The sequence below is a fragment of the Alexandromys fortis genome, unplaced genomic scaffold (assembly GCF_014885135.2).
Source record: "Alexandromys fortis isolate MF-2015 unplaced genomic scaffold, M_Fortis_MF-2015_v1.1 scaffold_408, whole genome shotgun sequence".
Lineage (NCBI taxonomy): Eukaryota > Metazoa > Chordata > Mammalia > Rodentia > Cricetidae > Alexandromys > Alexandromys fortis.
Window position 1 is genome coordinate 138635 of NW_026068283.1, and position 16403 is coordinate 155037.

The following is a 16403-nucleotide window of genomic DNA, read 5'->3' on the forward strand; positions in this document are numbered from 1 at the left end:
CATCTGTGCGGTTGCTTTGAAGGGTGTGGGTGCACCATGTAGCTGGTATCCATTAGCTGTTTGTCAGAGACTATTGTAGGCCATGCTAGCCTCAAACTCACTATGTAGCCAAGGATAACCTTCAACTTTGATCCATCTGCCTCCACATCGTAAGTATTGGGATAATAGGGGTGTACCACCACAATTGGCATCCATGTTACTCTCTGATGTGTGTGTGTGTGTATGTGTGCTCATGCGTGAGTTGGGATGTGGGTGCCATGCCATATGTGTGAACATCGATGGACAACTTGCAGGAGCTGGTTCTAACCTTCCACCGTATGGATCTTGAGCATCAAACTCTCAGTTCATTGGGCTTGGTGGCAGCATCTTTACTTGCTGATGCTTCACAGTAGCCTGTGACATTTGTTTGTTTGTTTAATTCAGGGTCTTATATATCCCTGACTGGCCCTTCACTCACTGTGTAGCCAAGACCTTTGGATCCTCTTGTCTTTATCCCCCTCGTGCTGGGATTACAGGCATGCTTCACCAAACCTGTCTTATTTGGTTCTGGGGATTGAACCGGAGCTTGTTGCGTGCTCCTCGAGCAGTCTACCAATCGATCTACGTCTCCAGCCCAGCACTGTGGTTTCTTTTTTAATGCCTGTGTGGTGTTGCGATCCTGCATATGCGTGTGGGACTGTTTAGCACAGCAATTCCAGAAGAGTGTGTGTGCGCGCGCGCGTGCCTGCTGTGTGTGTCTGCGTGGGAGACTGTGAGTCTGCAGGTTCCTGCGTGGGAGGGTGTGTCTGTTCTGTTTCGTCTCTGTACTTGTCACTCTTCTATCCCTCACCCTTGTTCCTCACAGGCAAGAAAACCTCTTTCAAGTAGTTGCCCTTGCTGTGCCTCCTGCCCTGAATGTCTTTCCTGAGGAAGTTCCTTGGTGGGTAAAGTGATTGGCTAGCATGCACAAAGGCCTGGGTTCCCTCCCCAGCATCACATAACGGGGCATGATGGCATGACCTATAATGCCCTCACTTCCTAGCTGAAGGTGGGAGGGTTAGGAGATCAAGGAAATCTTCAGCTGCGTGCCGAGTTTAAGGCCAGCTGAAGCCACGTGGGACCTTGTCTTGGAAAAAGCCTTTCTCCTCCATGCACTCCATTGCTCAGCGAACTCATACTTCAGATCTCTGTTCAACACTCCTCCAGGAAGCCATTCTTGCCTCCCCCAGTTGGAGAAGGTTCTTCTAAACCTTCCGAAGTCCCCTTGTTCCAGCCTATTTACTCTGTTGAACTCAGACTACCTGTGGGGTTCTCAACATGGGGCACACTTCTCTTCACCTCTCAGTCAAGCACTGTAACTCACATGAACTTTTCATTGGGTTGGAGATTTTAGCTGGGAAAGAGAAAGAGGGAGATCAAAGCAGGGTCTTACTCTATAACCTAGGCTGACCCGGCACTCACTATGTGCCTCAAGCTGGCCTCAAACCTATGGCACTCTTTCTCCCGCAACCTCTCAAATGCTGGGATTACAAGTGTGAGCCTTCAGACCAGGCTTCTCTCAAACCTCAGCATTTATGCACAGGCCCCAAGACTATCTCCTCTTTACAAAGGAAAAAACAGAGAGGGTGATGGCTTGCCCAAGGCCACAGAGTCTCAGGAAAAGTCTGAGCTGGATTTCGAATGTATTAGAACAGATACTGCCTCAAAAAAAAAAAAAAGTAAAATAAGATTCACTATCCTCTGATTTCACTGGCACTGCAGAGGCAGTCAAATAGGAGCTAAGTGCTGGGGACTTAGATTCAGATTCGGACCTTCAGTGAGACTTTTCAGGAGTAAATTCCTGTGAACTTCAGTGTCCTCACCTGTAAATGGACATGAAACAATACCTACTTTCCAGGGTGATTGTTGGCTGTGGCCAGGGTGGAGGTGGGGAAGCACTTACAGAGTCTAGCCTAAGAGGAGTTCAAGAAGCTAGAATTAGGAAGATAGGCAGTAGGAGAGCTCTAAAGGGAGTGAGCAGTGTGGTCTGGAGATGTTGCCAGAGGTCAGACTAGTCATGGATTCTCATCAGAAAGATTTTGGGTGTTCTCCTAAGGGAGTTGGAGCCATGGAAGGCTGGGGCGGCTGCCAGCCTTACAGTGTTCTAGCAAGATGCCTCTGACTGCCATATGGAAGGTAAACTGGAGGAGGGAGGAGGAACGTAAGTAAAGCATCCGAGGAGGCTGAAGCTGTGATCCAGGCAAGGGAAATGAAGACAGCAACCTGAGTGTCATTTAAGAGACTCAGTTGCTGTGGTTGGTTGTGTTTACAACAGGGTCTCACTACCTCGAACTTGAAATTCTGATCCTCTTGCCTCTGAGTACCAAGGGTTCAGATTACAGAGAGATTACATCTTTCAGCCTGGTTTTGTGGTGCTGAGGATGGAGCTCAAGCTCGGAGGATGCTAGACAAGTACTCAACCAACCGAGCTACATCCCTGGTCCTTTAAAAGATAGTGCTGGGGCCTGACATGATGCTGCAAGCCTTCAATTCCAACACTTGGGAGGCAGAGGCAGGTAGATCTCTGTGAGTCCAAGGCCAGCCTGGTCTACACAGCAAGATCCAGGCCAGTCAGGACTTCATAGTGAGACCCTGTCTCAAAAAAATAAAAATTATTTTAAAAATGTTTTTGTTGAGCCCAGAACAAACACGACACAACTGATACTTGCCCGAGACTTGAAAAACCGGGACGCCCTGTTAATAATCCAGAAAGGCTGATTTGCAAAGTTCAAGCTTTATTTGGTTTCCCTGAGGAACTACACATTTTCCAGAAGGGTCACAGGGGCGACAGGAGGGAGACTTGTTCAAGGTCACAAGAGTAACAGGCAGCACCCAACTCCGGAACAGGTTCCCGGTTGGACAGGGTGCTGCCATGAAAGCAGCCCCACCCGCCGATGGCTTCGCAACTCTGTCACCAAGTCTAAACGAATCCTGGGTCTCTAAGACCCAAGAAACTTCTGCTGCCTCAGAACTAACTTTGGAAGCAGGCGCCCTCCCAGCCATCCACCCCCAACCCCAGCACTCCCTCCCTCCGCTTTCTGATTGGCTCCTTCTAGGAGGGGCGTCTAGATACCCTCTGGTCACCTTGTCCTCCCCGCGCTCTCCGGCGGGGGAGGTGGCGGGGGGGGGGGGCGCTGCGCAGGCGCGTCAGGAGTGCCTTTGGGGCCCGCGCTTTACGACACTTGTGCGGCAGCGGCGGCGGTCACTCGGCGCTCCTTCGCGACGGTTCGGCCTGGTGCCGCGAGCGGCCGTTGCCAGGGTGGGGGTCGCTTTGCGGCATGGCGATGGCGGAGGGCGAGCGGACTGAGTGTGCCGAGCACCCCCGGGACGAACCCCCGGCCGATGGCTCTCTGAAGCGGGCAGAGGAGCTCAAGACACAAGCCAACGACTACTTCAAAGGTGCGTCCGGCCCGGACGGGGCTGAGGGAGGGTGGACAGCGGCCCAGGCCGTGGGGGGGTGCCAGGCCCCGCGGGGAACCATGGCAACGCGGAGCGGTAGCCTGAGCGCCGGGCAGGCACTGCCGAGTAGCCTGGTGCGAGGAGGAGGCTCAGGATGGACGCCAGACAGGGGAGAGCTACAGAGAAGTGGAGTACGGAGCAGAAGCTACTCACTGGGGAGACTGAGGCAGGCTCTGCTAAACGATAGGGGACAAGCGGGGAACCGACATGTGAGTACTGCCAAATGTGAGACCTGGACAGAGGTGCTAGGTGGAGGTCAGACCTGAAGAGGGCGCTACCAAATAGTGACATGTGTTTAGGGCAGTGATGGCGCTTGCCGAGCAGGGAGACCTGAGGTGACCGACCGAGGAGGGAAGGCCCGACAGAGAAGGGAACTGTGGGCATGGAAATAGATAATTAGACTGGAAGGCGATTTGAGGTGATCCGAGGAAAAGAGTAGGGAGTAGAGGTGGAGCGGGAAAGAATCTTCGCCCAAGCGTGATCTTGGGTTAAGCGTGAGGTATAGGAACATGTGTCCGTTCATTCATCCCTTCAGTACATTTGCATTAAATGTCGTGTGCCACGGTCTGGGCTTGGCTCGGAGGCTGTAGCAATGAATGAGACACAAGACTTGGGTTTAAGCAAAACCAGTAATTGCTAACTTGTGATGAGCACTTTGGATCGAGGTGACAAAGTGGGAATGCACGTTAGAGTCTGCTTTAGAGAGTGGGGTCAGGGAATGCCTAAAGGGAAGACCCTGAGGTGGAGAATGAATGAAAACAGACTGGTTTAGTTGGAGCTTGAGCCAGCTGGGGGTGGGAGAGGAAGGCTGATACAAGATGAGATTAGGATAAGAGGCCCGAGCAGGCAAAGTCGCCGAAGCTTTTACGAAGACTAGTTTGGATTTCCTCAGCTGTCCAAAAAAAGACATTGAGTAGGTAGATGGGCCAGTCTGGACTGGAGAAAAGTTTGGGTGTGACCAGCCTATGGTTGGAGGTTCCCGGGAAATGGATGAAGTCACCATAGTGGGATCTAGAAAGAACCTAGAATGGAATTTTCATGTTTAAAACGGAAAAGGAGCTGCTGAGGAAGTGAGATGGAAGGGAAACCAGGAAAGGTGCCACAGGCTCAGAGAAGAATATTCTTCCAGAAAGAAAGCCACAGGCCTGGTCACCTAGCCCCAGGCATTGACCGGCAGAGGTCTGGTGGTAATGTTGACAGAGCAGTTGTGAATGAGAAAGCCAGCCCAGAAGAGCCTGGCAGGTGAATGCTGCCAGTGAGGAACTGGGCTCCCACAGGGCAAGTGTCTCAGTTCTTAAGGGAAGTGGGGAAGTGGGGGCAGGTAGCAAGAGGGAGAAGGTGGGGTCCCTAGGAATGCTATTCCAAATGTGACCCCCCCAAAAGGTTTAGACCTAGCGAGGCAGATCTGCTAGAGGTGGGGGAGGGTGAGAAAGATCTAGAATCCTAGACAAAGGGGGCCCCCGTGGGGTAAGTCCAGACATTATGGTTTGTACCCGTCATCCCAGCTCTGGGAAGGCTGAGGCAGGAGAATTTTGAGTTGAGTGGCAGTCTGGAATACATAGCAAGACTGTCTCCAAGTGAGAGGGAGTTGAAGTGGGAACAGTGGGTAGAGCCTTATAGGCCAGGTGGGTTTATAGATTCGTCCTCAGGGTAGGAGATATGGTTTTAAGAGAGTGGGCCACTTGGCTCTGGGTACAGGAACTGGTGCTCTCTACTGTGCTGAGAAAGGATTCGGAGGCCTGACTGAAGAGAGGAGGTTGGAAGGGAGGACAGGTGAGGGGGTGGAGCCTCTGACCATGCTTGTGGGAGGAAATGAGGCTGGCTGCCTGGAGAGGGGGAGGGTAGCCCTTGGCCAAGACCCAAAGGTGAGTGGGGCCAGAGTGGAGGTGGTTGAAAGCTGAGGCTCTGAAGAACTAAAGCTGGTTCGGATTTGTGCCTTCTACACACTTGGGGGCAGGAAGTGAGAGCCAAATAGGACTGACTGCTGGGGAGGGCAGAGTTTAGTGTGGGGTGGGGCTGCTAGAATGGGAGGGGAGTTAATGGGTGTGAGAGATGCTGTCGGGACAGTACACAGAGCTTGCAGGGCTTTGAAGGCTTGGAGGCTACCAGCACCAGGTGACCAGGCCCAGCTGTGAAATGGTTGGACCTAACGGCCTTCCTTTACTGGGTCCTGTAAGAAGCAACCAGAAACTGGGCTGCTGCTTAGGGAAAGGGAAGGAGTAGTCATGGGGAGGGACTCTTCACCCTACCCCCACCTCTCAGATCCCAAGATTCAGGCTCTCAGGAACCTGGAGCAGGGCAGGCAGCCAGAGGGGCCTGGCCAAGAACTGGCTTGAAGGAATAGTACCCTTCCTGGTCCAGGCCTCCCACTCCTGTGGGCAGGCAATGGCAAGCTCAGAACCCCAGGCTCAGGCTACAATAATAACCAATAAAAAGAATAATTGCAACTGGCTTTCATTGTGCCCCAGTGGTGGCCAGGTACTCCTGAGCCTAACTGCCTGGGGCATGGGGGTGGTGGTTTAAATAGAGGAAGCCGACTCAGAGGGAAACTTGTTGCCCAAGGTCAGAGTGAGTGAGCAGAAGGCGGATATCCCCTTCCTCCCCACGTGTTCGACTCATCTAGCCTTAGTGGAAAGCAGGGGGTACTCTGTGGAGGATGGGGGAGTCTCGGGGACTCAGAAGGCCTACCTCCAACCATAGAGGGTCCCTCTGTGAGCTCAGCCCTACGGTAAAGCGGGGGACAGAGCCTAGTTCCCAGCTCAGGAAGCTTCTGCTTTTTCCCTTTCTCCCTGAGGAAGGAGGCTGTGCTCACCCAGGGGTCATCGTGGTTCAGTGTGCTCCTCTGTGAACCAGATGGGCAATTGAACCTCAGTATACCTGGAGGGACATAGTGCTGCAGCTGAAGGAAGGCCCCAGGCTGGAGTGTGACAGCTGGTGGACACCTTCAAGGTTGTTCCTGTACTCTTTCTTCCTTCCTCCATTTGACTGTGTGTCAGGCTGAGCCCAGCCTGGTTCTCGGGTGCAGACAAGTGGTCTGAGGGGCTAAAGCTCCAGCCAGTGACTCTCTCTGCACTTTTGTGTTAGGAATCTACACCACTAGGTGCCAGACTGCACACCCTGTGCCACTAGATAAAGTCCCACCCCACAACTGAGTACTAACCAATCAGCAGCCTCTGGAGCCCAACCAGAACACCAAGGAAGCCCTCAGAGGCACTGACATTCCCGGGAGGGACCCTCTGAACTACGCTGCCCTCTTCATCTTCCTGCCTTGGTGGCGTCTGGGAAGTCTAGGAAAGGCACAGAGTGGCAGGACTGGGACAGGGAAGCTGGGGGCAGGGTATTGCCTCACCCAGACCGGAGGTCAAATGGAGCTTCCTGAGGAGACATTTGGACCTTGTGACAGAAGTCCAGGAAGGACCGCTGAGCTGCACCCCTAGGCCTGCCTCTCTCTGCCCTCAGTCCCCGCCTTCCTTCCTTCTTTCTTCCTCTCTCCTTGGCCAGTTGCTTCCTTCCCCTTTCGTGGAGGACTTGGATCAGGCCCTTAGGCTGTCTGGGCCCTGAGCGCTTTGTCACAGTTGTCTGGGGTCAGATCTGGCTCCTTGATACACCAATAGTCCCTGGAGGGCGCGTCCCAGACTAGGCAGCAGCTTGGGGGAAGGGGCTGGACACCATCCTTAAGATGTGGGTTGAGCAAATAACACAGAGTCTGAGTGCTCTGAGGGCCAGGAAGTGGGGTAGAGCAGGAACTCCCACTCCAGGTTGAAAGCTCTTGGGTGGAAACTGAAGTTCAAGGACAGAGAGGGTGTTTTAAGTTGTCGGAGTACACCCAGCCTTAAAAGAGGAGAGCCAGGCCACCTTCCCATTGACTGAGCCTGGTGCTGTCCCAGGCTCTCACCAGGGCACATGGGGGTGCAGGAGAGAGAATGGAGAGACTGCCACTTCTGCCTGCCTAAGAACTCCCTTTTGCCACTTGCCATGTGACCTCAAGCATAGGCTTTCCTTCTCTGAACTTGAGCAGCCTTCATCTAGAAAAGGGCTAATGTGGCTTTCTCCCTCAGTGCTATGAGGCCTCTGTTGCATTCCAGTCCTCTGGCCAGGGCAGGTCTTAGACTGCTGAAGGTCTTCGTTCTGTTGTTTGTTTAATAAACCCTCTGATGGAGGGGGTCAGGCCTACCTGCCTGCACCGACTGGGACTCTGACCTTGAACTAGACTTCTCTGGCTTGGTCAGGTGACTGCCAGGTAGTGCTTCAGCTGTGGAGGTGGGAGGACCCCTCAGGTTGGGGAGAGCTCAGGGCCCAGCTGGGGCTCAATTCACGGAAAGTCTGACCTTTTGCCCTTGGCTGGGAGTTACCCTTGTCGGTCCACACTTAGAGCCCCACTGCTCCTGCTGCACCAGGTGGTCTCAGTCCTCCTTGCAGCCTCAGGAGCTTCTTCCCTTTGTCCTCCCATTCTCTCCATCTCTGGACCTGCCTGCTTGTGCCATCTGGGCAGTCACAGGCTCAGGCAGTCTCAATTTGCCTGGCGCTGGCACCCTGACGTGTCCCTGTAGTCCTGGGGAGACTTGGAAAGCTTCCTGGAGCCCTAAAAGTAGCGCCCAACCTGGGCTTTGCTAGGCTGCTATAGAATTGGTTCAGGTTCTGGAAACTAGTCTGAACCTCAAGACTTAGTCTATATATAGTCAGATATCGGGGACAGGGAGAAGGGACAGATTCCGTGCTGAACCCCAGTCTTTTGTAACAAGGACCACCAGCCTAGGGTGGATTCCTGCCTGTGGCAACAGGGCTTCATGCCTCCTTCTCCTCCTCCACAGCCAAGGACTACGAGAACGCCATCAAGTTCTACAGTCAGGCCATCGAGTTGAACCCCAGCAATGCCATCTACTATGGCAACCGCAGCCTGGCCTACCTGCGCACAGAGTGCTACGGCTACGCATTGGGCGATGCAACTCGGGCCATCGAACTTGACAAGAAGTACATCAAAGGCTACTACCGCCGGGCAGCCAGCAACATGGCACTGGGCAAGTTCCGAGCTGCCCTACGTGACTACGAGACGGTGAGCCAGGCCTCGGGCATGGGCCAGCTCCCGGCACCTTAGCCAGGTGGATGTGGGGGGGAGCCCCAGGGACAGGGAGGAGCCATTGTGTGTCTCCTCTATACAAGGGCTCACCCAGAGAATGGCCATGAGGCCTCTAGCCAGTTCCTGTTCCACCTCTCGGCCTTTATGCACTCTGTGACCCTGGGCAAGTCACCTAGCTTCTCTACCTTTCTTTGCCCCCTGTGTGTTGAGAACAGGCCCAGCCTCAGGTGGCTGCAGGAGAGTTTTTACTGTGTACATGCTTGGAGCAGTGCGGGCACATAGTCTGTGGTCAATAATAGCTCAGCCTTGTGACTACTGTGGCTGTTATTAGTGGTGGTGATTAGTAATGGTGGCAGTTATTAGCAAGGGCTATGCAGGTCTTTGACAGCTTGAGATTCTGTGGCAGGTGGGAGCCCTGTGTCACTGAGCAGGCAAGGAAAATGACTGCAGGTACAGAGTAGCGCTTCCAAGAAAATAGAGCAGGGTGACACACTATAGAGGGACAGCCTCCAGGGACAATGAGAGAAGGGACCTAGATGACGGTTCCTCGTCCACCACTGCCCACAGGTCATGTGCTCTGACAGTCATCATGACAGCGGTAGGGACTGCCAGAGCATCTGCTTGGTACAGGTGTGCTCTGTGCCCTTCATACAGACTGACTGCTGAGTCAGTGTAGGCACTCAGAGTGGGAAGGAGATTGCCCCTGTCACACAGGTGAGGAAGCTGAGGCCCCAGCTGGTAAGTGCCAGTGCTGGGATTGAAGCCAGTGTAACCCTTGACTGCATCTCTCCTCCTCCAGACAGCTCCCGCTCAGGGGCTCTGAGTACAGAATGGATCACTACCTACCTTGCTGTGGACTCTTTCTGTTGTGTGCACAGGGCCCCAAGAGGCTGAGGAGCTATTCCTGCAGCAAGAGGGATCTGGTCCCTCAGCCTGGCCTAGAGTCAGACCAAGTAAAGACTTAGGCCAAGGTCAAGGGACACTTAGCAAAGGGCAAAAATGTGAAAGGTACTGAAGGATAACCATGGAGGAGGGAAGCAAAGCATGGTCCCTGTCCCCACCTTTGTCCCTTGATGTCCTAGTCTGGAATACAGTAACAAGAGCAGTGGCCACCACCTGAACAGCTGGAGCTCTGTTCCAGTGGATAATAAAGGTCACTGGGGCCAGAGGGCTAAGTAAATGAATAAATAACCTCGGACAGGCAGGGTCCTCACGGGAGAACAAGACCAGGGCAGGGTCTTTACCGCTCTGGGCTCACAGAAACATCTTTACTTGGGAGTAAGGAATAGGTTCTTTTGTGAGTGCTCCCAAGGTTGGCATCTAACTCTGCATTCTCCATGAGACTGGGGGATGGTGGGCAACTGCATCAAGCTGTACTCCAGGCTCTGTGAATGCCACAGTGATGGGAGAAGTCCATAGCCGTCTGCAGAACCAGCTTGAGGTAGAGCCACACACCCAGTCAGCGCCAGGAAACCCCAGCAGGAACCCAGGATCCTTTCCCTTCAAACCTGAGAAGCTGGTCTTATGGCAGCTTCTGACCCAAAACTTCCTCCTGGAAGATGCTGGCATTCATGAAGGACATACCCAGGCCCTGGCCTGTGGGTCGGCCTTGATTGGAACAAATGAACCCATGGCTCTGCATCTCCCGCCATTTTCAACCTCAGTATGCACATGGAGGGCTCAGTACAGCTGTGAGCATTGTGTATGTGTGAATCTACCCCTGAGTAGAAAGGAGACACCCATCTCCAAGGTCACGTGGAAGGAATGAGCTGAGACTGGACCCAGCTCCATAGCTGAGCCAGGAGCACTGTCTGCAGTCAGCTCTCCATCTCCAGCAGAAGAGAGGGCAGCTCCTTCTGTAAAAAGCCTTGTTAACGTGCATGAGCATAGATGCTCTCCACTGCCTCCAGCATCTGTTTCTTCCTATGGGCTAGAGTCAGGTGTGCAGCCACTGGAGCACAATGTGAAGGCACAGGCTCCAAGATCTGGATGTCTAGGTTGGTGGCCAGCTCAGCTCAGACCAAGGTATGTGACTTCAAATTCCTTGGGCTTCACCTGTAACCAGGGAACACATAGGCCTACATTGGCAATGTCATTGTGAGGGTTGAACAAGTGGGTAAATATGGAGAGGGCCTACCTTTGGCTCTGCATCAGCCATGTTCTCCAGGGTTCCTCAGTAGGCAGCCCACGGTGAAATGGGCCTCCATCCCCGCTTTATGCCTGTGCCAGAACATTGCAGAGCACGAGGACCTGGGTGTGTCTTTGTTTGCTCTCCCACTTGGGGGCACATTGGACTCTTAGTAGCAGTCAATCTCCTTTACCACACTTCCCCCTCTTCTCCCCGCTAGCCCTTCCACGTGGGCCCACCCCTTCCTGGGTCACATCTCAATTGGTTCTCACTGTTCTTTCCTATGCACTTGGAACAGTCAGCCTAGCAGACCTAGACCAGCCCTGGAGGGGGAGGCGCAGTGGTCTTCCACCACTCTCTACCCTGACTAAGGGTCCTGTGGGATTTTTTTGGTTGATGATAGACTTTACCTTTGTGTTTCTTAGAAACACATTTTGATGCCCTTGATAGAGTGATACAAAAGAAACAGGAACAATCAGAGTTAGTCTTTAGCTCAGCACTCACATGCCAGCAACCTTCAGGCCATGAAAGTCATTTCTTCTCCATGGTCCCCTGCACAGCAGAAACCACTGTTATCCCTGATTTACAGATGCAGAAACTGAAGTTGAGAGGTAAGGCAGGTCACTCCCCTGCAGTCTCTCAGGAATTCCAGAAGGTGGTAGCCTATCCTGAGTCAGGCTCCTAACCAGGGCATAAGTGCAAGTTCCTGGCACCATGCTGGCCCCTGGGCTATTAGCACTGGCGATATCCCCGCCTGCTGCATCTAGCAGGTGCTGGGGGTGTTGTGGTAGATTCACTCACAGAGAAAAGGTGTGTTGTATATAAGGCTGTCCCTAATGGACTACCTGACGTACTAGCTCTACTATGTGATGCACCATCTGGTTCCTCCGGGCCAAATCTCATTGTCTATGCAGGTAAACCATAATGCCCTTTGTTGGTTCTTGCTGGTCTGTATCCATTGTACTCAGTTCTGATAAGTATGGGCGCTTTGCTTGGTATCCACAGCAGGCCTGAATGACTGAAGCTCTAGATTGCTCCCAGGTGGGGGGACTGCCAGCCTCATTGCCAGTAGAGCCTTATGGGTAATAGTGGAGCTGCCTTGAGTCTGCTGTGGGTGTCATGATGGAGTATATTATGCCTCAATAGCTTCTGCAATCCTAGTAAGTCCAAGTTCCCAAACATGTGTCCCAGGGCTTATAGTAGTGACTGCCAGTGAGCCTGACAGCTGACAGTGCCATTTGTTGTGTTTTTGTCGATGCTGAGGAAACTTGGGGCTCTGCAAGCACTTTACAGCTGAACCATGCCCTCAGTCCCTCACTGGGGGATTCTAGGCAGGGGCTCTACCACTGAGCCACGTTCCCATTCTGTTCATTCTGGGGTTTTTTGTTTGGTTTTGGTTTTTCAAGACAGGGTTTCTCTGTGTAGCTATGGACTCTGTCCTGGAACTTGCTCTGTAGACCAGGTTGACCTCGAACTCACAGAGATCAGCCTGCCTCTGCCTCAGAGGCTTGCATCACCACCACCCAGCCTATTCTTTGCCTTTATAAAGCCCCTAGTCCTTTCAAGGGAGCCTAGCCTCACAACCTCATCTAGTTCTAATTACTTCACAAACATCAAGTGCTGTGCCACAGAGCCTAACCTTAGTCCCTGAAGAAGGCAGCTTTTAAAGACATCTCATTTCTTGAGAAGTGTGGTTGATGACATGCACCTGCCCTATCCCTGTTTCCCCGTGCAGGGTCTGCTTGAACCACATGAACATCACAGGGCATTGCCACAGTTGCAGTCCACATAGAATCGTTTGTTTGTTGCTTGGTTTTGCCTTTTGAGAAAGTAACTGTGACACTCAGGCTGTCCTTGAACTCCTAGGATAAAGCCATTCTCCTACCTGGGCTTCCAGAATCCCTGGAATACTGGGCACATTACTGTACCTGGCTTCAGATGCCACTTTTTAAAGACATGTCCATGGGCCAGGTGTGGTGATGCATGCCTTTAATCCCAGCACTTGAGAGACAGAAGTTAGAGGCTAGCAAATCTCTATGAGTTCAAGGCCTGCCTGGGCAACGTAGTCTCAAAAAAAGGAGGAAAAAAAGGAACGAGATGTCTAGTGTGGCATCTAGTTCTGATGGGATGGGTCTCAGGCCCCGAAGAGCCCTGTAGTGTAAAACTGTACCTTTCCTCAGGAGAGGAGCTCTTTTTGTCGGTCATACCTAGCAATCTTTTCAACTGCTGCTGCTGCTGGATCTGGGGTAGTACAGTCTCACACCAGACTTCTGTGGGGTCCTAGCACCACACCCTACTTTCTAGAAACTGGGAGTCTTGATTGAGCAGGACACATGCCCTGAAGGCCAGAACCCAGAGCCTGGAGAACTATACTCTGCCTCTGTCCTGGGGGCGGCAGGAGGGAAGCACTAGGCTTCATGTGAGTGGTGACACAAACTAATCCAGGAGTACAAAGAACCTTGACTTTTGGGGTTAATAACTTTACCACTCTGTGTATTGGGAATTGTGCTGGCCAGCCCATCGAGCTATACAGAGGATACTGTGAACCAGGGTCGTTCACCATAACGGCAGCACCCAGCCCATCTTTCTTCTTAGCATGCAGCTCACCTGAAGATGGGTATGGCTCCTGGGATGTGTTTGCCACTCTTTCTTCCTTTACGAGGCGTTCATTCTCTGCTGAGGACACAGCTCTGTCCCTCCAGTGCCACTTCAAATGGGAAGACATTGTCCTTGGCCTTCTGGAGGCTTCATGAGGAAGAGGAGCAGAAAGGAGGTTAAAATTAGGAATGAAATGTGTGGACAAGGGCAGTGTGACCAAAAGCCTGAGTTAGGGAGAGGCAGTACCAGGCCACAGAGAAATAGGGTGGGTCTTGAGGGCCAGGCTTGAAGCCATGTAGACTTTATCCTGGGGAGCAGAGGGAACCTGGCCTTTCTGCCTCTCCCTGGGAAGGGCTCCAAGGGCTGCCTAAAACTGGCAGCTCTTAAGCTTGATGCCACACCCACACCCCAGTGGAGCTGTCTGGCAGGTGACCCAGTCTGAGCCTGCCCAGCCTGCTGTTGGCCAAGCACCTGCAGGGAGTAGCAGTTGTCTTGCCCAGGTTCTGACTCACTCAGCCAGCTTTGGGGCTGGGGGAAGCATTCTGAGGACCTGCCCTAGGACTTCCTTCTTTAATAGCACAGAAGCTGTAGAGGGCCCAATCTTGGGTTGTATAGGTCAACAGGTATGTGACAAAACTTTTCGGGAGCACACATATCTACTTACCCCAGATAGGGATCCCACAACAGACCGTACCTCCACAGTCCAACTTGGGGAACCAGTGAGTTTTATCGGGGATAACAGGAGTGTGGGTGAGGGAGGAGGAGAAATGACTCAATGACAGCTGTATCACCAAAGCCAACCCTAGCATGGGTGACAGCTCACAAAGCTGGGGACCTGCAGCACACTGTACAGCCTGCAGGCAGGTCAGCATGTTGCTGAGTGTCCTTTCCAGATGCCTCAGTTGGTCTAAACCTCTTGCAAGCACCTTGTCTGATTTCTGTTTCTTCTAGGCAGCTGGTCTGGTCTCAGAGTCTTCCTTGTGGCTTGGCTACTTTTAGCAGTCTTTATTGCTTACTCTGGCAGGGAGGGGCCTAGTAAATCTGGTTGGTTTCAGGGACTTCCTAAAGTCATTTGGGGGTGTTTACCAGTCTGCTTAAAAAAAGAGCTTCCCAAAAAAATAAAAATAAATAAAAATAAAAAGAGCTTCCCTGTAGGATGGAACAGTCCAATCTTAGGAAACTATTAAACAACAGCAGGTCAGGCTGAGTCTGATTACAATTATGGTAGCCAAGATAAGACTCAGAGATGAAGTCTGTTGACCAGGGTCTCACTCTGTAGCCCAGGCTAGCCTGGTACTAACAGCTGTCCTCCTTCCACCTCCTAAGTTCAGGGATGGCAGACATGTACACCTGACCCAGCTCTGTCTGTGTCTGAGCTCCTGGGATCTGGGTTTGCGGGAAGCAGGACAGAGCAGTATAGGCAGGCTCCCTTTAGTGCTGTGACCCAAAGCTGCCTCTGCACAACTCACTGTGTTAGATCTTTTAAAGGTGCTCCCTTGTTCATTTTTACAGCTCTCTCTGAGGTGACACTGGTAACCCAGAGAGGAAACTGAGGCCAGCTCACCCACTGCAGGCTCCCCTATCATCACTGGCTAAGCTGGGACTTGAACTGTGTCTCTCCTCTCCCATTACCAGAGGAAACAGCAATTAGAGCCTCAGTTTCCCATAAAGCCCCAGGGGAAACAAACTGCTTACTGCCACTGGCACAGTCCCCCTTGTGTGCCAAGGCCCTCAGTCCTTCCAACAAACCCCCACTTTATACTAGGGGATATTAAGGTGTTAGAAATCCATGCTGCTCTAAGACTAGCCCCTTATCTGCCCACTGGCAGTGCTGGGAGCCTGTTTGGTTTTAACAGGGTCAGAGTTGTTTAGTGAGGGCACAATGCCCTGGTCTCTAAAACCACCCTGTGGGGCAGTTCAGTGTACCTTATGTGGGGATGTAAAAACTGAGTCCTAGGTGACAGGTCCAGGGTGGCCCCGCTAGCATGTGGTAACCCTTGGGTAGTCTAACTCTGTCCTTTCTTCAGCCCCGTGCTGTCCAGGCAGTTGTAGTGACCCTGGTGGCTCACCGGCTAGGTGGCTGGCCCTCCAGTGTGACCCCTCTTCACTCCCTCTTCCTGGCCAGGTGGTGAAAGTGAAGCCTAATGACAAGGACGCCAAGATGAAGTACCAGGAGTGCAGCAAGATTGTGAAGCAGAAGGCCTTCGAGCGCGCCATCGCAGGCGACGAGCACAGGCGCTCCGTCGTGGACTCTCTGGACATCGAGAGCATGAGTGAGTGGCCTGGCCATACACCACACCCACATACTCTTCTCTGCCACACTTGGTGGGTAAAGGGGGGTTCCAGAGGACGGTGGGGGATGTAGGTAGGTGTCACCAGAGCTGCTTGCTGCCTGCCTTCCGTAGCCCTCTCCCCTCCATTTTAATTATAAGAGTGGGAACCCTAGATTAAGGTTGGGGTGGCTCAGGATTTTTCTTTTGTCACAGCCTAACAGATGCCCTGCTCTAGTCCATTCCCCTCCAGTTAGGCTCAGTCAGGGTCCATGGTGCCAAACCATGTCTTGTGAGTGACATGGCCTTAATCACTGTCATCCCTGGCTTTCCCTACTGAGTGTGGGCACTATCTGCTCCCACTGGGTCCTGAGGAATTCAAGCAGAAGGTTTGTTTGTTTGTTTGTTTGTTTGTTTGTTTGTTTGTTTATTGCTTTATTTTTTGATATTTATTGCGCTCTACATTTTTCTCTGCTCCCTTCCCTGCCTCTCCCCTCCCCTCTTCAATCCTCCCCCAAGATCCCCACGCTCCCAGTTTACTCAGGAGATCTTGTCTTTTTATACTTTCTACTTCCCATGTAGATTAGATTTATGTAAGTCTCTCTTAGTGTCCGCATTGTTGTCTAAGTTGTCTGGGATTGTGGTTTGTAGGCTGGCTTTCTTTGCTTTATGTTTAAAAACTACCTATGAGCCGGGCGGTGGTGGCGCACGCCTTTAATCCCAGCACTAGGGAGGCAGAGGCAGGTGGATCTCTGTGAGTTCGAGACCAGCCTAGTCTATAGAGCTAGTTCAGGACAGGCTTCAAAGCCACGGAGAAACCCTGTCTCGAAAAACCAAAAAAAAAAAAAAAAAA

General features: G+C 52.4%; 1 protein-coding gene across 2 annotated transcripts in view; it reads left to right on the forward strand.

Moving 5' to 3' along the window:
* The first annotated feature begins 89 nt into the window (after positions 1-89).
* Ppp5c (protein phosphatase 5 catalytic subunit) overlaps positions 90-16403 on the forward strand; it is a 29393-nt gene continuing 13079 nt past the window's right edge. The window contains exons 1-3 of one of the 2 annotated variants that reach the window (XM_050132194.1): positions 90-919; positions 8289-8530; positions 15406-15553. In XM_050132194.1, coding sequence (XP_049988151.1) covers positions 895-919; positions 8289-8530; positions 15406-15553 — 415 coding nt within the window. In that variant the 5' untranslated portion in view covers positions 90-894. Of the gene's footprint in view, positions 920-959; positions 3418-8288; positions 8531-15405; positions 15554-16403 lie in introns of those variants that run through there. The other variant, XM_050132192.1, reaches the window with a different exon arrangement.